The sequence below is a fragment of the Pristiophorus japonicus genome, chromosome 27 (genome assembly GCF_044704955.1).
Source record: "Pristiophorus japonicus isolate sPriJap1 chromosome 27, sPriJap1.hap1, whole genome shotgun sequence".
In the NCBI taxonomy this organism is placed as follows: domain Eukaryota; kingdom Metazoa; phylum Chordata; class Chondrichthyes; family Pristiophoridae; genus Pristiophorus; species Pristiophorus japonicus.
This window is the reverse complement of record NC_092003.1, coordinates 3,369,536-3,394,149: the sequence shown is the minus strand read 5'-3', so window position 1 is coordinate 3,394,149 and position 24,614 is coordinate 3,369,536. Positions and strand designations below refer to the sequence as shown.

The 24,614-nt window shown below is 56.1% G+C and overlaps 1 protein-coding gene across 8 annotated transcripts in view; it reads right to left on the bottom strand.

The window, feature by feature from the left end:
- LOC139239524 (sodium/calcium exchanger 1-like) overlaps positions 1–24,614 on the bottom strand; it is a 66,802-nt gene that overhangs the window by 10,489 nt on the left and 31,699 nt on the right. For 5 of the 8 annotated variants that reach the window (XM_070868330.1, XM_070868333.1, XM_070868332.1 and 2 more), the window contains 3 exons: positions 7,635–7,741; positions 4,982–5,106; positions 3,234–3,333 (listed from right to left, as the gene is read on the bottom strand). In XM_070868330.1, coding sequence (XP_070724431.1) covers positions 3,234–3,333; positions 4,982–5,106; positions 7,635–7,741 — 332 coding nt within the window. Of the gene's footprint in view, positions 1–3,233; positions 3,334–4,981; positions 5,107–6,947; positions 6,962–7,498; positions 7,529–7,551; positions 7,588–7,634; positions 7,742–24,614 lie in introns of all 8 variants that reach the window. The other 3 variants (XM_070868331.1, XM_070868336.1, XM_070868337.1) reach the window with 3 other exon arrangements.

Genomic DNA, 24,614 nt, shown 5'->3' with positions numbered 1-24,614 from the left:
GATTCCCCCTGTGGTGGAATAGCGACCCCATCGTCGCGCGGGATGGAGAGGGGGATTGTTTTGTGGGGGGAGGGGGGGGAGGCGGGGGAAGAGAGAGGGACAAGCGAGAGGTTTGAGCAAAAGTTACCCCGGCACCAACCGGTCATTTAGGGAGAGGAGGGGCGAGTCGGAGTGAGAGCGGAAGGTGTGGTCAATAAATGCTAACTCGGTCCCGAAGCTTTGCTCTCGGGCTTGACCGAGAACCCGTGCACCCATCTCGCTCTCTCTCCCTTCCTCAGCTGGCGTTTAGATGAAGTGCGAAGTGAACCACAACAGCAATTGCCGAGCTTGACGTGTAACAACGCTGCTTGTGGAATTAAACACGGGCCTAGTCGATAATTGGGCCTAAATCGCAGGGCGTGTTATTTTGGGGGTATATTTTACTCCTGGGATGGATCAGGAGGGGCACCAGCGGGAGTAACCGGCCTTGTGTCTGCTAATTTTCCTCCTCGGCCTAGCGCGTCCCTCTGCAGCCTTCCCGCTACCCGCCATGTTACCATGACGACGCAGGTTCCAAATCGGGCCTACCCCGCTCTCCTCGTTCACTCGATGGCTAATTTTAATACTTCCGTTGGTTACAGAAATATCCCGGGCAACTTGCTTCTGATCCAGATTAAATCCAGTGTTTATCTTTAATGAAACAATTTATTTAAGGAGACGGCTGTTTAATGTTCTTGGAGGAACAGGAGGAGGCCCATTCAGCCCCTCGAGCCTGTTACATTAGGAACAGGAGGAGCCCATTCAGCCCCTCGAGCCTGTTACATTAGGAACAGGAGGAGGCCCATTCAGCCCCTCGAGCCTGTTACATTAGGAACAGGAGGAGGCCATTCAGCCCCACGAGCCTGTTACATTAGGAACAGGAGGAGGCCATTCAGCCCCTCGAGCCTGTTACATTAGGAACAGGAGGAGGCCATTCAGCCCCTCGAGCCTGTTACATTAGGAACAGGAGGAGGCCATTCAGCCCCTCGAGGCTGTTACATTAGGAACAGGAGGAGGCCATTCAGCCCCACGAGCCTGTTACATTAGGAACAGGAGGAGGCCATTCAGCCCCACGAGCCTGTTACATTAGGAACAGGAGGAAGCCATTCAGCCCCTTGAGCCTGTTACATTAGGAACAGAAGGAGGCCATTCAGCCCCTCGAGCCTGTTACATGAGGAACAGGAGGAGGCCATTCAGCCCCTTGAGCCTGTTACACAGGAACAGGAGGAGGCCATTCAGCCCCTCGAGCCTGTTACATTAGGAACAGGAGGAAGCCATTCAGCCCCTTGAGCCTGTTACATTAGGAACAGGAGGAGGCCATTCAGCCCCTCGAGCCTGTTACATTAGGAACAGGAGGAGGCCATTCAGCCCCTCGAGCCTGTTACATTAGGAACAGGAGGAGGCCATTCAGCCCCTCGAGCCTGTTACACAGGAACAGGAGGAGGCCCATTCAGCCCCTCGAGCCTGTTACATTAGGAACAGGAGGAGGCCATTCAGCCCCTTGAGCCTGTTACATTAGGAACAGGAGGAGGCCATTCAGCCCCTCGAGCCTGTTACATTAGGAACAGGAGTAGACCATTCAGCCCCTCGAGCCTGTTACATTAGGAACAGGAGTAGACCATTCAGCCCCTCGAGCCTGTTACATTAGGAACAGGAGTAGACCATTCAGCCCCTTGAGCCTGTTACATTAGGAACAGGAGGAGACCATTCAGCCCCTCGAGCCTGTTACATTAGGAACAGGAGGAGGCCATTCAGCCCCTTGAGCCTGTTACATTAGGAACAGGAGGAGACCATTCAGCCCCTTGAGCCTGTTACATTAGGAACAGGAGGAGACCATTCAGCCCCTCGAGCCTGTTACATTAGGAACAGGAGGAGACCATTCAGCCCCTCGAGCCTGTTACATTAGGAACAGGAGGAGGCCCATTCAGCCCCTCGAGCCTGTTACATTAGGAACAGGAGGAGGTCACAGTTCTACCACCCTTTGTGTGAAGACATGTTCCCCAGCTTCTCTCCTGTACGGCCTGGCTCTAATTTGAAGGTGATGTCCCCCTTGTCCGAGTCACCCTCACAGCGGAGAAAGTGTCTCTCTATCCCCCCGATCGATTCCTTTGAAAATCCTAAAAAAAACAATAAAATCACCCCCTTAGCCTGCTATATTCCAGGGGACACAAGCCAGGTTCATCTCTGAGTCAGAAAGTACTGTGTTCGAGACCCTGCTCCAGAGAGTGAGGGAGCCCCACACTGTCGGAGGGGCAGTACTGGGGGAGCCCCGCACTGTCGGAGGGGCGGTACTGAGGGAGCGCCGCACTGTCGGAGGGGCAGTACTGAGGGAGCGCTGCACTGTCGGAGGGGCAGTACTGAGGGAGCACCGCACTGTCGGAGGGGCAGTACTGAGGGAGTGCCGCACTGTCGGAGGGGCGGTGCTGAGGGAGCGCCGCACTGTCGGAGGGGCGGTGCTGAGGGAGTGCCGCACTGTCGGAGGGGCAGTACTGAGGGAGCCCCGCACTGTCGGAGGGGCGGTACTGAGGGAGCTCCGCACTGTCGGAGGGGCAGTACTGAGGGAGTGCCGCACTGTCGGAGGGGCGGTACTGAGGGAGCGCCGCACTGTCGGAGGGGCAGTACTGAGGGAGCGCCGCACTGTCGGAGGGGCAGTACTGAGGGAGCGCCGCACTGTCGGAGGGGCGGTACTGAGGGAGCGCCGTACTGTCGGAGGGGCAGTACTGAGGGAGCGCCGCACTGTCGGAGGGGCAGTACTGAGGGAGCGCCGCACTGTCGGAGGGGCGGTACTGAGGGAGCGCCGCACTGTCGGAGAGGCAGTACTGAGGGAGCGCCGCACTGTCGGAGGGGCAGTACTGAGGGAGCGCCGCACTGTCGGAGAGGCAGTACTGAGGGAGCGCCGCACTGTCGGAGGGGCAGTACTGAGGGAGCGCCGCACTGTCGGAGGGGCGGTACTGAGGGAGCTCCGCACTGTCGGAGGGGCAGTACTGAGGGAGCGCCGCACTGTCGGAGGGGCAGTACTGAGGGAGCGCCGCACTGTCGGAGGGGCAGTACTGAGGGAGCGCCGCACTGTCGGAGAGGCAGTACTGAGGGAGTGCCGCACTGTCGGAGGGGCAGTACTGAGGGAGCGCCGCACTGTCGGAGGGGCAGTACTGAGGGTGCGTCACGCTGTAACCCTGTAACCATGCTCCCCATGTCCGTGCTCTCTTGCGACTTACCCGCACTGACAGTCACGGCGTTGACAAACTGCTCACGCCAACTGCTGCTGCTCACCACGAGAGCCAGGTTGGTCTTCTTAATCAACTTGTCCACTGTGCTCTGCAGGGGCAAAGTGGAGAGCGGGTTAGTTAGTTTTCACCGTGAAAAACACACACAGGAACAGGAGGAGGCCATTCAGCCCCTCGAGCCTGTTACATCATTAACGTGACCTCAACCAAGAGGCCACTTTTCTCGCGGGCTATTCGACTACAGGGGGCGACCTGTGCTAATTATTCCCCCTCCCCCGCCCATCCACCTTTGGCTGAAATTAGCATGCAGCCACATATCTGCAGCATAACTAAACCCGCCTATTTCCACCCCCGTAACATCGCCCGTCACCGCCCCTGCCTCAGCTCATCCGCTGCTGAAGCCCTCATCCGTGCCCTTCTCCCCTCCAGACTTGACTATTTCAACGCAGTCCTGGCCGGCCTCCCACATTCTACCCGACGTAAACTCGAGGTGTTCCAAAACTCGGCTGCTCCCGTGTCCTAACTCGCACCGAGTCCCACTCACCCATCACCCCCTGTGCTCACTGACACCGTGTCCTAACTCACACCCAGTCCCACTCACCCATCACCCCCTGTGCTCACTGCCCCGTGTCCTAACTCGCACCGAGTCCCGCTCACCCATCACCCCCTGTGCTCACTGCCCCGTGTCCTAACTCGCACCGAGTCCCACTCACCCATCACCCCCTGTGCTCGCTGCCCCGTGTCCTAACTCACACCCAGTCCCACTCACCCATCACCCCCTGTGCTCGCTGCCCCGTGTCCTAACTCGCACCGAGTCCCACTCACCCATCACCCCCTGTGCTCACTGCCCCGTGTCCTAACTCGCACCGAGTCCCACTCACCCATCACCCTCTGTGCTCACTGCCCCGTGTCCTAACTCACACCCAGTCCCGCTCACCCATCACCCCCTGTGCTCACTGCCCCGTGTCCTAACTCGCACCCAGTCCCCCTCACCCATCACCCTCTGTGCTCGCTGCCCCCGTGTCCTAACTCACACCCAGTCCCACTCACCCATCACCCCCTGTGCTCACTGCCCCGTGTCCTAACTCACACCCAGTCCCACTCACCCATCACCCCCTGTGCTCACTGCCCCGTGTCCTAACTCGCACCGAGTCCCACTCACCCATCACCCCCTGTGCTCACTGCCCCGTGTCCTAACTCGCACCGAGTCCCACTCACCCATCACTCCCTGTGCTCACTGCCCCGTGTCCTAACTCGCACCGAGTCCCACTCACCCATCACCCCCTGTGCTCACTGACCTACATTGGCTCCCGGTTAAGCAACGCCTCGATTTCAAAATTCTCATCCTTGTTTACAAATCCCTCCATGGCCCTCACCCCTCCCTATCTCTGTAATCTCCTCCAGCCCCACAACCCCCCCTGAGATGTCTGCACTCCTCTAATTCTGCCCTCCTGAGCATCCCTGATTATAATCGCTCCACCATCGGTGGCCGTGCCTTCAGCTGCCTGGGCCCCAAGCTCTGGAACTCCCTCCCTAAACCTCTCCACCTCTCTCTCTCCTCCTTTAAGATGCTCCTTAAAACCCGCCTCTTTGACCCAGCTTTTGCTCACCTGTCCCAATTTCCACTTACACGGCTCAGGGTCAAATTTCTATCGCGTAATACTCCTGTGAACGTTTCTGTAGGTTAACGGCGCTATATAAATATAGGTTGTTGTTGTATACAACAAGCAGTTGCTTACCTTAAACTCGTAGGACTCCTCGATGATGATCTCCAGCGTAGTTTGCTCCCCCAGACACGGACACCCCATCTTGGCGATCTGCTCATCTTCCTCCCAGATTATAGGCTTGTTCTCGTTGGAGTCGTCTGAAGGCAGAGTTCAAGGGTCGCAGGTCAGGGGGCGATAGGCAACAGCAAAGCAGTGGGGGGGGGGGGGGGGGCAAAAAAAAAAGAGGGCCAATTTTTTTTTAAGTGTATTCGCTCTCCAGGCGTTTGTCGCTCCTTTTGAAGATGGGTATGTGGGCCTTATTTCGGAACCGAGAGGTTTGATGTAACCAAGCAAGTTATTATTTAAACGGAGAAAGATTGCAAAGTGCCGCAGTACAGCGGGACCTGGGGGTTACTTGTGCATGAAACACAGAAGGATAGTATGCAGGTACAGCAAGTGATCAGGAAGGCCAATGGTATCTTGGCCTTTATTGCAAAGGGGGATGGAGTATAAAAGCAGGGAAGTCTTGCTGCAGTTATACAGGGTATTGGTGAGGCCACACCTGGAGTACTGCGTGCAGTTTTGGTCTCCGTATTTACGAAAGGATATACTTGCTTTGGAGGCAGTTCAGAGAAGGTTCACTCGGTTGATTCCGGGGATGAGGGGGTTGACTTATGAGGAAAGGTTGAGGAGGTTGGGCCTCTACTCATTGGAATTCTGGAGAATGAGAGGTGATCTTATCGAAACGTATCAGATTACGAGGGGGCTTGACAAGGTGGATGCAGAGAGGATGTTTCCACTGATGGGGGAGACTAGAACTAGGGGGCATGGTCTTAGAATAAGGGGCCGCCCATTTAAAACTGAGATGAGGAGGAATTTCTTCTCTGAGGGTTGTAAATCTGTGGAATTCGCTGCCCCAGAGAGCTGTGGAGGCTGGGACATTGAATATATTTAAGACAGAGATAGACAGTTTCTTAACCGATAAGGGGGCGGGCGGGGAAGTGGAGCTGAGTCCATGATCGTATTAAATGGCGGAGCAGGCTCGAGGGGCCGAATGGCCGACTCCTGCTCCTGTTTCTGATGTTCTTGTGTCTCGCTAGGCCACTGCAGGGGGCAGTAGAGAGTTAAACACTTTGGTGCGTGACTAGAGTCCGATATAGGCCAGACCGGGTTAAAGGCCATAGATTCTCCTCCCGTTAAAAGGGGATGTTAGTGAACCAGTTGGAGTTTTTAAAATGGCAATTTCCATTTTTAGTGGTCCCAGCGTTCTGTTTATTATAACATTTTCACTCTCAAGTTGCCCGCGCTCGGATTTGATCTCACTTTCTCCGGATTACTGACCCACTGCAATGCCGGCATCCCTCACACAGGGCCTTAGCCACGACTCACTCTCCCTCACACTGCCTCTCGAGTCATAGAAACATAGGCAATAGGAGCAGGAGTAGGCCATTCGGCCCCTCGAGCCTGCACCGCCATTCAATACGATCATGGCTGATCCTCTATCCCAACACCATATTCCCGCTTTCTCCCCCATACCTCTTGATGTCTTTTGTGTCTAGAAATCTATCTGTCTCCCTCTTAAATATATTCAGTGACTTGGCCCCACAGCCTTCTGTGGTAGAGAATTCCACAGGTTCACCACCCTCTGAGTGAAGACATTTCTCCTCATCTTGCTTCTAAATTTCCGACCCCGTATCCTGAGACTGTGACCCCTTGTTCTAGACTTCCCAACCAGGGGAAAACATCCTCCCCGCATCCAGTCTGTCCAACCCCGTCAGAATTTTATACCTTTCAATGAGATCCCCTCTCATTCTTCTAACCTCCAGTGAATACAGGCCCAGTCGACCCAATCTCTCCTCATAACAGTCCTGCCCTCCCAGGAATCAGTCTGGTGAACCTTCGCTGCACTCCCTCTACAGCCAGTATATCCTTCCTTAGGTAAGGAGACCAAAACTGCGCACAATACTCCAGGTGTGGTCTCACCAGGGCCCTGTATAACTGGAGTAAGACATCCTTGCTCCTGTACTCAAACCCTCTCACAATGAAGGCCAACATACCATTGGCCTTCCTCACTTCTTGCTGCTCCGGCATGTTTGAAGGGTGTGGGCTTCGAGCACAAATTCCAGGCCAACACTGCCCAGGCTAGTGCTGTGGAGGGGTGCCGCACTGTCGGAGGGGCCGTCTATTGGATGAGACGTTTAACCGAGGCCCTCTGTCTGCCCCCTCAGGTGGATGTAAAAGATCCCGGGGCCACTATTGGAAGAAGAGCAGGGGGAGTGCTCCCCGGTGTCCTGGGGCCAATATTTATCCCTCGACCAACATGACGACCTGGGTCATTACCGCATTGCTGTTTGTGGGAGCTTGCTGTGCAGGAAGGGGCTGCCGCGTTTCCCCACATTACAACAGTGACCACACCACAAAAGTGTGGGGAATTTTGGGATGTCCTAAGAGGTGTTGAAGAAATTAGAGTTCTTTCCTCACCTTAAATCGAGAATTATACCACCACTCCTCTCCTGTGACATGGTATCCAAGGAACTCAAATCTCTTAACCTCTCTGCTTGTTCAATCTCTCCTCCCTTCCTACAGTCTGCAGATTTTGGGACCCCTAACCCCTGATTTACCAAGCACGCTCTCCTACTCTCTCAAAATGGCTGCTTGGTACTGGTGCAGTAAAATGGAGTCTCACCTGGTTTCTTTCCGATCTCGACCAGCGCCGGTTCCCCGAGCTCAATAAAAAAATTCTTGTTCTTCTCGTATTCTTCATCATCAATGACTTCGATCTCGATAAATTTCCTGAAATGGAAAGGGATTTAGAGAGAGAGATCTCAGAACTAATCTTCAATCAGAATGCATCGCATAGCAACAGGGGTTGTGGGTAAGAGACCCCAGTACAACGACTCGAGCCCCATAATCCAGACCGACGCTCCGTGGTGCCAGTGCTGAGGGAGCGCCGCACTGCGCTGTCGGAGGGGCAGTACTGAGGGAGCGCCGCACTGCGCTGTCGGAGGGGCAGTACTGAGGGAGCGCCGCACTGCGCTGTCGGAGGGGCAGTACTGAGGGAGCGCCGTACTGCGCTGTCGGAGGGGCAGTACTGAGGGAGTGCTGCTCTGTCAGAGGGGCAGTACTGAGGGAGCGCCATACTGCGCTGTCGGAGGGGCAGTACTGAGGGAGCGCCATACTGCGCTGTCGGAGGGGCAGTACTGAGGGAGCGCCATACTGCGCTGTCGGAGGGGCAGTACTGAGGGAGCGCCGCACTGTCGGAGGGGCAGTACTGAGGGAGCGCCGTACTGCGCTGTCGGAGGGGCAGTACTGAGGGAGCGCTGTACTGCGCTGTCGGAGGGGCAGTACTGAGGGAGCACCGTACTGTCAGAGGGGCGGTACTGAGGGAGCGCCGCACTGTCGGAGGGGCGTTACTGAGGGAGCGCCGCACTGTTGGAGGGTCAGTACTGAGGGAGCGCTGCACTGTCGGAGGGGCAATAGTGAGTGAACCTTCTCTGAACTGCCTCCAAAGCAAGTATATCCTTTCCGTAAATACGGAAACCAAAACTGCACGCAGTACTCCAGGTGTGGCCTCACCAATACCCTGTATAACTGCAGCAAGACTTCCCTGCTTTTATACTCCATCCCCTTTGCAATAAAGGCCATTGGCCTTCCTGATCACTTGCTGTACCTGCATACTATCCTTTTGTGTTTCATGCACAAGTAACCCCCAGGTCCCGCTGTACTGCGGCACTTTGCAATCTTTCTCCATTTAAATAATAACTTGCTCTTTGATTTTTTTTCTGCCAAAGTGCATGACCTCACACTTTCCAACAGTATGCTCCATCTGCCAACGCACTGAGCCTGTCTGTGTCTTTTTGCAGACTTTGTGTGTCCTCCTCACACATTGCTTTTCCTCCCATCTTTGTATCATCATCAAACTTGGGTCCACCCCCCTCCCCCGCTCCCCCCTTGCTCCCTCTCCGCCCGGCCCTCTCTCCTCCCACCCCCTCCCCCACCACCCCCCCCCCCCCGCCTCCCCTCCCCCCAACGACTGCGCTGTGCTCCAGATTCCCGCGTCATCGTGTTTGTGTCGGCGGTCTCTATCCGTGCGATATCCTGTTCCATGGACACCCGCCGCCCTCCTCTCCCTTGCCCCCAAGTGGCCATTTTACATGCGACAGGGAGCTGGATATTCGGCCATGTGCGGCATCATATTGTCCACTAGTCCTGTCCCAGCACGGGGGAGTTGGGGGGGGGGCGGAGTGCGGACAGTGGGGTGACTGCAGAGATATCAGCAGCTTGAACCCCGGTTGATGTCCCCACCCCCCCACGAACCAGGGGCACTGAGGCCAACTACACCCCTTTCAGCGTGGGATGGGTGATGAATCTTTGGCCCAGCTGGCTCCGTCCCCTTTGCCCTGTAGGGGGAGCTGTCGTGCAGCCGACCAGACCCAGCAAACCAAGGCGTTTCCCCCCTCTCTCTCTCTCTCTCTGTCTCCCTCTCTCTCTCTCTCTCTCTCTCTATCTCTCTCTCTCTCAGTCTCTCTCTCTCTCTCTCTCTCTGTCTCCCTCTCTCTCTGTCTGTATCTCTGTCTCTCTCTCTCTGTCTCTCTCTCTCTGTCTGTCTCTCAGTCTCTCTCTCTCTCTGTCTGTATCTCTCTCTCTCTCTCTCAGTCTCTCTCTCTCTCTCTCTCAGTCTCCCTCTCTCTCTGTCTGTATCTCTGTCTCTCTCTCTCTGTCTGTCTCTCAGTCCCTCTCTCTCTCTGTCTGTATCTCTCTCTCTCACTCTCTGTCTCTCTCTGTCTCTCTCTCTCTCTCTCTCACTCTCTGTCTCTCTCTCTCTCTCTGTCTATCTCTGTCTCTATCTCTCTCTCAGTCTCTCTCTCTCTCTCTCTCTCTGTCTCTGTCTCTCTCTCTCTCTGTCTCTCTCTCTGTCTCAGTCTCCCTCTCTCTCTCAGTCTCTCTCTCTCTCTCAGTCTCTCTCTCTCCCTCTCTCTGCGTTGTTTACCAGTTGCGGCTATTCTCCCGGGAGGTGTGTGCAGGAGCCCTTGGGACCCGTGTGATCCTCACCCGCTGCCCAAACACCATCATATCACAACAACACGAGCGGCAAACCTGAGCCATTGACTATCCTGGACAGTGCGGTGCTCCCTCAGTACTGCCCCTCCGACAGTGCAGCACTCCCTCAGTACTGCTCCTCCGACAGTGCTGCACTCCCTCAGTACTGCCCCTCCGACAGTGCGGCACTCCCTCAGTACTGCCCCTCCGACAGTGCGGCGCTCCCTCTGTACTGCCCCTCCGACAGTGCGGCGCTCCCTCAGTACCGCCCCTCCGACAGTGCGGCACTCCCTCAGTACTGCCGCTCCGACAGTGCGGCACTCCCTCAGTACTGCCGCTCCGACAGTGCGGCACTCCCTCAGTACTGCCCCTCCGACAGTGCGGCGCTCCCTCAGTACCGCCCCTCCGACAGTGCGGCGCTCCCTCAGTACCGCCCCTCCGACAGTGCGGCACTCCCTCAGAACTGCCCCTCGACAGTGCGGCACTCCCTCAGTACTGCCCCTCCGACAGTGCGGCGCTCCCTCAGTACTGCTCCTCCGACAGTGCGGCACTTCCTCAGTACCGCCCCTCCGACAGTGCAGCACTCCCTCAGTGCTGCCCCTCCAACAGTGCGGTGCTCCCTCAGTACTGCCCCTCCGACAGGGCGGCACTCCCTCAGTGCTGCCCCTCCAACAGTGTGTCTGAAATAGGTTATTTGAGATGCCAGGCCACTTGGCATGAAAAGCAAAGGGCACTGTGAACAGCCACACAGCGAACAGGAGCTCCCACTGTCATGAATACAGCCCATTCACTCCCACCGCTAACCCTGAATGGGAAAACCAAACTGCTGAAGACACCAGCCCTTTGCAGCAATCCACTCCCGACTGTTTATCTGTTTAAACCTAAGTGTCTCCAAGAGCAGGTCTGTTTGCTGCTCTGTCTCAGAATCACATCGTGCTCAACACGTGAGAGCGGTCCCTACACCCCTCCCTATCTCTGTAACCTCCAGCCCCTACACACCTCCCTACCTCTGTAACCTCCAGCCCCTACACCCCTCCCTATCTCTGTAACCCCTTCCAGCCCCTACACCCCTCCCTATCTCTGTAACCCCTTCCAGCCCCTACACCCCTCCCTATCTCTGTAATCTCCTCCAGCCCCTACACCCCTCCCTATCTCTGTAACCCCTTCCAGCCCCTACACCCCTCCCTATCTCTGTAACCCCTTCCAGCCCCTACACCCCTCCCTATCTCTGTAACCTCCTCCAGCCCCTACACCCCTCCCTATCTCTGTAACCCCCTCCAGCCACGACAACCCTCCCTATCTCTGTAACCTCCTCCAGCCCCTACACCCCTCCCTATCTCTGTAACCTCCAGCCCCTACACCCCTCCCTATCTCTGTAACCTCCTCCAGCCCCTGCACCCCTCCCTATCTCTGTAACCCCCTGAAGCCCCTACACCCCTCCCTATCCCTGTAACCTCCTCCAGCCCCTACACGCTCCCTATCTCTGTAACCTCCTCCAGCCCCTACACCCCTCCCTATCTCTGTAACCTCCTCCAGCCCTACACGCCTCCCTATCTCTGTAACTTCCTCCAGCCCTACACCCCTCCCTATCTCTGAAACCTCCTCCAGCCCCTACACCCCTCCCTATCTCTGTAGCCTCCTCCAGCCCCTACACCCTCCCTATCTCTGTAACCTCCTCCAACCCCTACACCCCTCCCTATCTCTGTAACCTCCTCCAGCCCCTACACACCTCATTATCTCTGTAACCTCCTCCAACCCATACACCCTCCCTATCTCTGTAACCTCCTCCAGCCCCAGCACACCTCCCTATCTCTGTAACCTCCTACACCCCTCCGGGATCTCTGCGCTCCTCCAATTCTGGCCTCTTGCCCATCCCCCGATTCCCATCGCTCCACCATCGGTGGCCGTGCCTTCAGCTGCCTGGGCCCCAAGCTCTGGAATTCTCATCAGGGACACGTTTTAAAGAGAAAATCAGTTCCTATTTAAAGTTCAGACTTGTTAAAAAATGCAAAATATTTGAGGTCTGCGTGTTTATTTCTACAATCTCTGAAAACGGTTCCGTTTATAAAGTCAACCTCTATTAATATCAGTGAGGAATTAGCTGGGAGTTGTGGAAAACAGGAACCAGGGAGCTGGGGTAGAGGGGTTACTGAGTGACAGTGTGAGGGAGCTGGATTAACATCAGTACAGATACAGTCAGTAACACAGGGTGCTGGGGGAGAGGGGTTACTGAGTGACAGTGTGAGGGAGCTGGATTAACATCAGTACAGATACAGTCAGTAACACAGGGCGCTGGGGGAGAGGGGTTACTGAGTGACAGTGTGAGGGAGCTGGATTAACATCAGTACAGATACAGTCAGTAACACAGGGTGCTGGGGGAGAGGGGTTACTGAGTGACAGTGTGAGGGAGCTGGATTAACATCAGTAGAGATACAGTCAGTAACACAGGGTGCTGGGGGAGAGGGGTTACTGAGTGACAGTGTGAGGGAGCTGGATTAACATCAGTACAGATACAGTCAGTAACACAGGGTGCTGGGGGAGAGGGGTTACTGAGTGACAGTGTGAGGGAGCTGGATTAACATCAGTACAGATAGTCAGTAACACAGGGTGCTGGGGGAGAGGGGTTACTGAGTGACAGTGTGAGGGAGCTGGATTAACATCAGTACAGATACAGTCAGTAACACAGGGTGCTGGGGGAGAGGGGTTACTGAGTGACAGTGTGAGGGAGCTGGATTAACATCAGTACAGATACAGTCAGTAACACGGGGCGCTGGGGGAGAGGGGTTACTGAGTGACAGTGTGAGGGAGCTGGATTAACATCAGTACAGATACAGTCAGTAACACAGGGTGCTGGGGGAGAGGGGTTACTGAGTGACAGTGTGAGGGAGCTGGATTAACATCAGTACAGATACAGTCAGTAACACAGGGTGCTGGGGGAGAGGGGTTACTGAGTGACAGTGTGAGGGAGCTGGATTAACATCAGTACAGTTACAGTCAGTGACACGGTGCTGGGGGAGAGGGGTTATTGAGTGACAGTGTGAGGGAGCTGGATTAACATCAGTACAGATATAGTCAGTAACACAGGGTGCTGGGGGAGAGGGGTTACTGAGTGACAGTGTGAGGGAGCTGGATTAACATCAGTACAGATACAGTCAGTAACACAGGGTGCTGGGGGAGAGGGGTTACTGAGTGACAGTGTGAGGGAGCTGGATTAACATCAGTAGAGATACAGTCAGTGACACAGGGCACTGGGGTAGAGGGGTTACTGAGTGACAGTGTGAGGGAGCTGGATTAACATCAGTACAGATACAGTCAGTAACACAGGGCGCTGGGGGAGAGGGGTTACTGAGTGACAGTGTGAGGGAGCTGGATTAACATCAGTACAGATACAGTCAGTAACACAGGGTGCTGGGGAGAGGGGTTACTGAGTGACAGTGTGAGAGAGCTGGATTAACATCAGTACAGATACAGTCAGTGACACAGGGTGCTGGGGGAGAGGGGTTACTGAGTGACAGTGTGAGGGAGCTGGATTAACATGACACATGAGACAATTAAATACCAAATTCTTCATCCCTGATTTTAATGAAAGTATTACAATTCAATTAACTATTCATAGTATAATATGAATATTACATGTTTAATATTGGAAAATATACGGTATAAATAGAATGAGTGATGGGAATGGTGGAATGTGATTTTGTGACCCGTACCCCAGTGAGAGTCAGTGTGTGTGGGACCCGTACCCCAGTGAGAGTCAGTGTGTGTGGGACCCGTACCCCAGTGAGTGTCAGTGTGTGTGGGACACGTACCCCAGTGAGAGTCAGTGTGTGTGGGACCCGTACCCCAGTGAGAGTCAGTGTGTGTGGGACCCGTACCCCAGTGAGAGTCAGTGTGTGTGGGACTGTACCCCAGTGAGAGTCAGTGTGTGTGTGACCCGTACCCCAGTGAGAGTCAGTGTGTGTGGGACCCGTACCCCAGTGAGAGTCAGTGTGTGTGGGACTGTACCCCAGTGAGAGTCAGTGTGTGTGGGACCCGTACCCCAGTGAGAGTCAGTGTGTGTGGGACTGTACCCCAGTGAGAGTCAGTGTGTGTGGGACCCGTACCCCAGTGAGAGTCAGTGTGTGTGGGACTGTACCCCAGTGAGAGTCAGTGTGTGTGGGACCCGTACCCCAGTGAGAGTCAGTGTGTGTGGGACCCGTACCCCAGTGAGAGTCAGTGTGTGTGGGACTGTACCCCAGTGAGAGTCAGTGTGTGTGGGACTGTACCCCAGTGAGAGTCGGTGTGTGTGGGACTGTACCCCAGTGAGAGTCAGTGTGTGTGGGACTGTACCCCAGTGAGAGTCAGTGTGTGTGGGACTGTACCCCAGTGAGAGTCAGTGTGTGTGGGACCCGTACCCCAGTGAGACTCAGCACGTTGAGGATGAAGAAGGAACAGGAATTACTGTATGAATTTCCCTCAGTGTTGGTTTTACCAGACTGGGTTTCCTGATAGAACGCGATGGAATAAGCAGCGGCCGTTTTTTTTTGTGTTGATTTAATTCCCATCCAGGAGAAATGTGTCTCTACCACCCGCAACACGTAAAATCAATATCAGAGAATTTGAGTTGCGGCCAAGGGAGCTGCAGAATGTTCCGGATGCAAGGGGAAGCTCCTGAAATCGATAAGTGCTGCTGCAGCCCTTTTAATCTGCGCAGCCGATACTCCGGGTTTAACCTTCGCCCTCCCTCTCTCCGCCTCGAGCTGAGGCTTCGAGGAAACACATCCCTCTCGCAGAATGCTGCCAGAGGCAACCTCTATACAACAACCTGCATTTATATAGCGCCTGTAACGTAATGAAACGTTCCCAGGGTGCTTCACAGGAGCGTAAATCAGACACACTCTGATCCCGAGCCACATACGGAGATATTGGGGACAGGCGACCAAAAGCTGGGTCAGAGAGGTCGGTTTTAAGGAGCGTCTTAAAGGAGGAGAGAGAGGCGGAGAGGTTTAGGGAGGGAGTTCCAGAGCTTGGGGCCCAGGCAGCTGAAGGCACGGCCACCGATGGTGGAGCGATGGGAATCGGGGGATGGGCAAGAGGGCAGAATTGGAGGAGAGCAGAGATCTCGGAGGGGTGTAGGGGCTGGAGGGGGTTAGAGAGATAGGGAGGGTTGTAGGGACTGGAGGGGGTTACAGAGATAGGGAGGGGTGTAGCGGCTGGAGGAGGTTACAGAGATAGGGAGGGGTGTAGGGGCTGGAGGAGGTTAAAGCGATAGGGAGGGATATAGGGACTGTAGGAGGTTGCAGAGATAGGGAGGGGTGTAGGGGCTGGAGGAGGTTACAGAGATAGGGAGGGGTATAGGGGCTGGAGGAGGTTACAGAGATAGGGAGGGGTGTAGGGGTTTCAGGAAGTTAGAGAGATAGAGTGGGGTGTAGGGGCTGGAGGTTACAGAGATAGAGAGGTGTGTAGGTATGGAGGAGATTACAGAGATAGGGAGCGGTGTAGGGGCTGGAGGTTACAGAGATAGGGAGGGATGTAGGGGCTGGAGGAGGTTACAGAGATAGGGAGGGGTGTAGGGGCTGGAGGAGATTATAGAGATAGGGAGGGGTGTAGGGGCTGGAGGTTACAGAGATAGGGAGGGGTGTAGGGGCTGGGGGAGGTTACAGGGATAGGGAGGGGTGTAGGGGCTGGGGGAGGTTACAGGGATAGGGAGGGGTATAGGGGCTGTAGGAGGTTACAGAGATAGGGAGGGGTGTAGGGGCTGGAGGAGATTACAGAGATAGGGAGGGGTGTAGGGGCTGGGGGAGGTTACAGAGATAGGGAGGGGCGAGGGGCCATGGAGGAATTTGAAAACAAGAATGAGAATTTTGAAATTGAGGCGTTGCTTAACCAGGAGTCTATGTAGGTCAGCGAGCACAGCGGGTGATGGGTGAGCGGGACTGGGTGCGAGTTAGGACACGGGGCAGTGAGCACAGGGGGTGATGGGTGAGCGGGACTGGGTGCGAGTTAGGACACGGGGCAGTGAACACAGGGGGTGATGGGTGAGCGGGACTGGGTGCGAGTTAGGACACGGGGCAGTGAGCACAGGGAGTGATGGGTGAGTGGGACTGGGTGCGAGTTAGGACACGGGGCAGTGAGCACAGGGGGTGATGGGTGAGTGGGACTGGGTGCGAGTTAGGACACGGGGCAGTGAGCACAGGGGGTGATGGGTGAGCGGGACTGGGTGTGAGTTAGGACACGGGGCAGTGAGCACAGGGGGTGATGGGTGAGCGGGACTGGATGTGAGTTAGGACACGGGGCAGCGAGCACAGGGGGTGATGGGTGAGTGGGACTGGGTGCGAGTTAGGACACGGGGCAGTGAGCACAGGGGGTGATGGGTGAGTGGGACTGGGTGTGAGTTAGGACACGGGGGCAGCGAGCACAGGGGGTGATTGGTGAGCGGGACTGGGTGTGAGTTAGGACACGGGGGCAGCCGAGTTTTGGATCACCTCTAGTTTACGTCGGGTAGAATGTGGGAGGCCGGCCAGGAGTGTGTTGGAATAGTCAAGTCTGGAGGGGAGAGAGGGCAGAGAGCGGTGAGAATGTGGAACTCGCTGCCACAGGGAGGGGTTGAGGTGAATAGTATCGATGTATTTAAGGGGAGGCTGGATAAACACACGGGGGAGAGAGGGATAGAAGGATGGGGTGATGGGGGGAGATGGAGAGGGGTGGGAGGGGCTGGTGTGGAGCATAAACCCCGGCACGGAGCGGTGGGGCATAAACCCTGGCACGGAGCGGTGGGACATAAACCCCGGCACGGAGCGGTGGGACATAAACCCCGGCACGGAGCGGTGGGGCATAAACCCCGGCACGGAGCGGTGGGGCATAAACCCTGGCACGGAGCGGTGGGACATAAACCCTGGCACGGAGCGGTGGGGCATAAACCCCGGCACGGAGCGGTGGGGCATAAACCCTGGCACGGAGCGGTGGGACATAAACCCTGGCACGGAGCGGTGGGACATAAACCCCGGCACGGAGCGGTGGGGCATAAACCCCGGCACGGAGCGGTGGGACATAAACCCCGGTACGGAGCAGTGGGGCATAAACCCCGGCACGGAGCGGTGGGGCATAAACCCCGGCACGGAGCGGTGTATACAATGTAATTCCGTCATTTCGTAAATGCCTGATCTTACTAGGCCTAGGATTGTGGGTTCAAGTCCCACCCCAGGGACTCGAGCACATAAATCCAGGCCGACACTCCCTGTGCTAGTACTGAGGGAGTGCCGCACTGTCGGAAGATCGGTACTGAGGGAGTGCCGCACTGTCGGAAGATCGGTACTGAGGGAGTGCCGCACTGTCGGAGGGGCAGTACTGAGGGAGCACCACACTGTCGGAGGGGCAGTACTGAGGGAGTGCCGCACTGTCGGAAGATCGGTACTGAGGGAGTGCCGCACTGTCGGAGGGGCAGTACTGAGGGAGCACCACACTGTCGGAGGGGCAGTACTGAGGGAGTGCCGCACTGTCGGAGGGGCAGTACTGAGGGAGTGCCGCACTGTCGGAGGGGCAGTACTGAGGGAGCACCACACTGTCGGAGGGGCGGTACTGAGGGAGTGCTGTACTGTCGGAGGGGCGGTACTGAGGGAGTGCTGTACTGTCGGAGGGACGGTACTGAGGGAACGCCGCACTGTCGGAGGGGCTGTACTGAGGGAGTGCCGCACTGTCGGAGGGGCGGTACTGAGGGAGCACCGCACTGTCGGAGGGGCGGTACTGAGGGAGCACCGCACTGTTGGAGGGGCAGTACTGAGGGAGTGCCGCACTGTCGGAGGTGCCATCTTTCGGGTGAGGCGTTAAACCGAGGCCCCGTCTGCCCTCTCGGGTGGATGTAAAAGATCCCGGGGCCACTATTGGAAGAAGAGCAGGGGAGTTCTCCCCGGTGTCCTGGGGCCAATATTTATCCCTCGACCAACATCACTAAAACAGATGATCTGGGTCATTATCACATCGCTGTGTGTGGGAGCTTGCTGTGCGCAAATTGGCGTTTCCCACATTACAACAGTTAGCGCACTCCGATAGTACTTCACTGGCTGTGAGGCGCTGTGGGACGTCCGGTGGTGATAGGCGCTATAGAAATGAACGTCTTTCTTTTAACCGATAATCCATCGAGACTGGGCAGAACTGAGTGCAACGTTCTGTTCTGTACCCTCCCCTCGAAACCTCCCCCGGGAGCTGACCCCTTCACACCGCATCTTGGGGAGGTTAGGTGGGCGTGGAGGGGGAGTATTGGGGCCCGTTGTGTGGGGGAGGGGGAAGGTAGGATGGCCAAGTTCTGCCTACTTTAATTCAGGCTAAAAGTAAGGCCTTTCCCGAAATAAAAACAATCTTGCTTCACCTGCGGAAATTTCCAGATGGACGGAAAAAGGTTCTGATTGAGTTTCAGCCACTTGGCACAATCTTGCTCAAACAGAGTGCTAAATATTTGGGTTACTGTGGCGATAACACTGCATGCTGGGACAACCCAGGCCTTTTGGCCATCTTGCCCCAAAATGGCTGCCATGGGAACCACACAAAGCAAACACAAGTTTTCCGTTGGAAAACATGGAATGTTAACATTAAAGACACAATTTATTGTTCCGGCAGGTCCGCGATAGGTCAAATCGCCTGAGATTGAACAGCCTTAATCCTGTCGTTTGCGTGCAATGCACAAGAACACAAGAATCAGGAGCAGGAGTCGGCCATTCGGCCCCTCGAGCCTGCTCCGCCATCCAATCAGATCGCGGCTGACCTTCGACCTCAACTCCACTTTTCCCGCCCGATCCCTCGATTCCCTTAATATCCAAAAATCTCCCGATCTCGGCCTCGAAGACTGAGCCTCCCACGGCCCTCTGGGGCAGAGAATTCCAAAGATTCACCCCCCTCTGAGTGAAGAAATCCCTCCTCATCTCCGTCCTAAATGGCCGAGCCCTTATCCTGAGACTGTGAGCCCTGGTTCTAGACTCCCCAGCCCCGGGGGAAACACCCTCCCTGCATCTACCCTGTCAAGCCCTGTAAGTATTGTGTGTGTTTCAATGGGATCACCTCTCATTCTTCTAAACTCCAGAGAATATCGGCCCAGTCTGCTCAATCTCTCCTCATAGGACAATCCCCCCATCCCAGGAATCAGTCTGGTGAACCTTCGCTGCACTCCCTCTATGGCAAGTATATCCTTCCTTAGGTAAGGAGACCCAAACTGTGCACAATACTGCAGGTGTGGTCTCACCAGGGCCCTGTATAACTGCAGTAAGACGTCTTTACTCTTATACTCAAACCCTCCTGTAATAGAGGACGAGAGTTTGGGATGAGCTGATGGTTACGGAGGGGGAAGGGCAGGAGAGTGTCAGAGGGACAGTACTGAGGGAGCGCCGCACTGTTGGAGGGGCGGTACTGAGGGAGCGCCGCACTGTCGGAGGGGCAGTAATGAGGGAGTGCCGCACTGTCGGAGGGGCGGTACTGAGGGAGCGCCGCACTGTCGGAGGGGCAATACTGAGGGAGTGCCGCACTGTCGGAGGGGCAGTACTGAGGGAGCGCCACACTGTCGGAGGGGCAGTACTGAGGGAGCGCCGCACTGTCGGAGGGGCAGTACTGAGGGAGTGTCGGAGGGGCAGTACTGAGGGAGCCCCGCACTGTCGGAGGGGCAGTACTGAGGGAGCGCCGCACTGTCGGAGGGGCAGTACTGAGGGAGTGTCAGAGGGGCAGTACTGAGGGAGCCCCGCACTGTCGGAGGGGCAGTACTGAGGGAGCGCCACACTGTCGGAGGGGCAGTACTGAGGGAGCGCCGCACTGTCGGAGGGGCAGTACTGAGGGAGCGCCGCACTGTCGGAGGGGCAGTACTGAGGGAGCGCCGCACTGTCGGAGGGGCAGTGCTGAGGGAGCGCCGCACTGTCGGAGGGACGGTACTGAGGGAGCGCCGCACTGTCAGAGGGGCAGTACTGAGGGAGTGCCGCACTGTCGGAGGGGCAGTACTGAGGGAGTGCCGCACTGTCGGAGGGGCAGTACTGAGGGAGCGCCGCACTGTCGGAGGGGCAGTACTGAGGGAGCGCCGCACTGTCGGAGGGGCAGTGCTGAGGGAGCGCCGCACTGTCAGAGGGGCAGTACTGAGGGAGTGCCGCACTGTCGGAGGGGCAGTACTGAGGGAGTGCCGCACTGAGCAGTCAGCCCCTCAGGACCAGTGTGCCTTCAAAGCTAGTGGTAAGGGTCAGGGCCGGCAGAGATTAAAAATAAAATGGAACAAGTTGCCTACTGTGCCCCAGATTCCGAATGTAACTGAAAGTCGTTTCCTCCTTCCTGTGCCCTTCAAAAGCTTCTCGTGGCGTGTTGGGGCAGAGCGGAGCGGCGCAGTGCCAGGGAGAAGGGGCCAAGATTTAAATCAATCGCTCGCGGGCACAACCTTCCAGCATCAGTGCAAGGTGGGAGATATCCCGGGGCCTCCGCTCACCCACAGGACAGAGAGGGAGCAACTAACAGCCCTGACATCACTCTCCCAACATTTACAACAAAGGCTGTCAGAGTCTGTGGAGGAGGCCATTGGGCCCATCGAGCCCGTACTGTGCTGGCTCTGTGACAGAGCGATCCCATCAAACCCACTCCCCTCCCCGCTCTCTCCACACAGACCCGCAAACATTTAGCTCTTTCAAATATTTGTCAAATTCCCAATTTTGAAGGTTACTATTCAATCTGCTTCCCTCTCTCACACACTCCTGTATCTGGGGAGGTCCCTCTAACCCCCTCTCTCTCACACACTCCTGTATCTGGGGAGGTCCCTCTAACCCCTCTCTCGCTCACACACTCCTGTATCCGGGGAGGTCACTCTAACCCCTCTCTCTCTCTCACACTCCTGTATCTGGGGAGGTCCCTCTAACCCCTCTCTCTCTCTCACACTCCTGTATCTGGGGAGGTCCCTCTAACCCCCTCTCTCTCTCTCAATCCTGTATCTGGGGAGGTCCCTCTAACCCCCCTCTCTCTCTCACACTCCTGTATCTGGGGAGTTCCCTCTAACCCCTCTCTCTCTCTCACACTCCTGTATCTGGGGAGGTCCCTCTAACCTCCCCTCTCTCACACACTCCTGTATCTGGGGAGGTCCCTCTAACCCCCTCTCTCTCACACACTCCTGTATCTGGGGAGGTCCCTCTAACCCCCTCTCACTCACACACTCCTGTATCTGCGGAGGTCCCTCTAACCCCCTCTCTCTCACACACTCCTGTATCTGGGGAGGTCCCTCTAACCTCCTCTCTCTCACACACTCCTGTATCTGGGGAGGTCCCTCTAACCCCCTCTCACTCACACACTCCTGTATCTGCGGAGGTCCCTCTAACCCCCTCTCTCTCACACACTCCTGTATCTGGGGAGGTCCCTCTAACCCCCTCTCACTCACACACTCCTGTATCTGGGGAGGTCCCTCTAACCCCCTCTCCCTCACACACTCCTGTATCTGGGGAGGTCCCTCTAACCTCCTCTCTCTCACACACTCCTGTATCTGGGGAGGTCCCTCTAACCCCCTCTCACTCACACACTCCTGTATCTGCGGAGGTCCCTCTAACCTCCTCTCTCTCACACACTCCTGTATCTGGTGAGGTCCCTCTAACCTCCTCTCTCTCACACACTCCTGTATCTGGGGAGGTCCCTCTAACCCCCCCTCTCTCTCACACTCCTGTATCTGGGGAGGTCCCTCTAACCCCCTCTCTCTCACACTCCTGTATCTGGGGAGTTCCCTCTAACCCCCACTCTCTCACACTCCTGTACCTGGGGAGTTCCCTCTAACCCCCTCTCTCACACACTCCTGTATCTGGGGAGGTCCCTCTAACCCCCTCTCTCACTCACACTCCTGTATCTGGGGAGGTCCCTCTAACCCCCTCTCTCTCACACTCCTGTATCTGGGGAGGTCCCTCTAACCCTCTCTCTGTAACCCCCTCTCGCTCTCACACTCCTGTATCTGGTGTGGTCCCTTGAAGCCCCTCTCTCTCACACTCCTGAATCTGGGGAGGTCCCTCTAACCACCTCTCTCTCACACTCCTGTATCTGGGGAGGTCCCTCTGACTCCCCTCTCTCTCACACTCCTGTATCTGGGGATGTCCCTCTAACCCCCCCTCTCTCTCACACTCCTGTATCTGGTGTGGTCCCTTGAAGCCCCTCTCTCACACACTCCTGTATCTGGGGAAATCCCTCTGACCTATGTCCCTGCACTGTCGGAGGGGCAGTACTGAGGGAGCGCCGCACTGTCGGAGGGGCAGTACTGAGGGAGCACCGCACTGTCGGAGGGGCAGTACTGAGGGAGCGCTGCACTGTCGGAGGGCCAGTACTGAGGGAGCGCCGCACTGTCGGAGGGGCAGTACTGAGGGAGCCCCGCACTGTCGAAGGGGCAGTACTGAGGGAGCGCCGCACTGTCGGAGGGGCAGTACTGAGGGAGTGCCGCACTGTCGGAGGGGCCGTCTTTCGGATGAGACGTTAAACCGAGGCCCCGTCTGCCCTCTCGGGTGGATGTAAAAGATCCCGGGGCCACTATTGGAAGAAGAGCAGGGGGAGTTCTCCCCGGTGTCCTGGGGCCAATATTTATCCCTCGACCAACATCACTAAAACAGATGATCCGGGTCATTATCACATCGCTGTGTGTGGGACGAAATTGTTTGAAATCCCCGTATAAAATTTGAACATCTCTGTCGGCCCTGCCCGGGACTGTATGAGGCAGCCAAGAGGGACATGCAATTAATCTCTGCTTTAAATAAAGATCACAATTTATTGATCTGTGTCAGTATTCCTTCAGGCACTAGCTTTCAACTCAAGTTGCATACAGAGACTAGTGTTTCTAAATTCCACACATTTAGACACAGTTTACCACTCGTCAGAAACAGCGGGCGCGAGATACACACCGACACACCAGGTCACCGTCACTGCCGAACACAATCACAACCCTGCAGAAATATCGCAACTCGAGAATAGCCCTCAACAGTCTTAAGTAGAAGGGGCCGAGTCCTAAATCAAAGCCGGCCCATCAAACACTCCCAGGGCAGGTACAGGGGGTTAGATACAGAGTAAAGCTCCCTCTACACTGTCCCATCAAACACTCCCAGGGCAGGTACAGGGGTTAGATACAGAGTAAAGCTCCCTCTACACTGTCCCATCAAACACTCCCAGGGCAGGTACAGGGGGTTAGATACAGAGTAAAGCTCCCTCTACACTGTCCCATCAAACACTCTCAGGGCAGGTACAGGGGGTAAGATACAGAGTAAAGCTCCCTCTACACTGTCCCATCAAACACTCCCAGGGCAGGTACAGGGGGTTAGATACAGAGTAAAGCTCCCTCTACACTGTCCCATCAAACACTCCCAGGGCAGGTACAGCACGGGGTTAGATACAGAGTAAAGCTCCCTCTACACTGTCCCATCAAACACTCCCAGGGCAGGTACAGCACGGGGTTAGATACAGAGTAAAGCTCCCTCTACACTGTCCCATCAAACACTCCCAGGGCAGGTACAGCACGGGGTTAGATACAGAGTAAAGCTCCCTCTACACTGTCCCATCAAACACTCCCAGGGCAGGTACAGGGGGTTAGATACAGAGTACAGCTCCCTCTCCACGCTGTGTGTGTAGGGAAGGGGAGGATCACAGTAACACACGAGATGTCGAGGGACAGATGGGAACAATCTTTTCCCCTCGATGCCAGCCGTTTATCTGGGTCATGCACTGCCAGTTATTAATGCGGGCGAATTTGATTATTTTAATGTCCGATAATCTGCTGTGATGGCTCACAGTGCGGCTCTGTTAGACACACACATTACATATTTAATGTACACCTCAGCCTTCTCTCTTTGTGTCAGTCGTGTCTCACTGAGTCAGAACGTCTTAGGTTCAAATCCCACTCCAGGGATTTGAGCACATAAAGCAGTGTTCACACTCGCAGTGCAGTACTGTCGGAGGGGCAGTACTGAGGGAGCGCCGCACTGTCGGAGGGGCAGTACTGAGGGAGCGCCACACTGTCGGAGGGGCAGTACTGAGGGAGCGCCACACTGTCGGAGGGGCAGTACTGAGGGAGCGCCGCACTGTCGGAGGGGCAGTACTGAGGGAGCGCCGCACTGTCGGAGGGGCAGTACTGAGGGAGTGCCGCACTGTCGGAGGGGCAGTACTGAGGGAGCGCTGCACTGTCGGAGGGGCAGTACTGAGGGAGCGCTGCACTGTTAGAGGGGCAGTACTGAGGGAGCGCTGCACTGTCGGAGGGGCAGTACTGAGGGAGCGCCGCACTGTTAGAGGGGCAGTACTGAGGCAGCGCCGCACTGTCGGAGGGGCGGTAGTGAGGGAGTGCCGCACTGTCGGAGGGGCAGTACTGACGGAGCGCCGCACTGAGCTACGGCTAACACTGTGGGACTCCCGGGGAGAGTCAGTGTTGTGCGGGAGGGGGTGGAAATCGAGGATAAATATAGCAGGAGTGTTGGGAGTTGGTTGAACCAGTAAACAGGGCCGTGTGTGAGTGGCAGGGAGGTATTGTCAGACCGGTCACGTTTCGCTGCTCACTCAGTGTTCTCGGCTGAAGACTGCAGTGTGTGCAGCCAAGAGGAACAGACCATCTGTGCCGAACAGGTCCTGGAAAGGCAGGGCTGTGGGGCGTTAGAGTGAAGGCCAGGATAGACTGCGCCAACTGACAGCA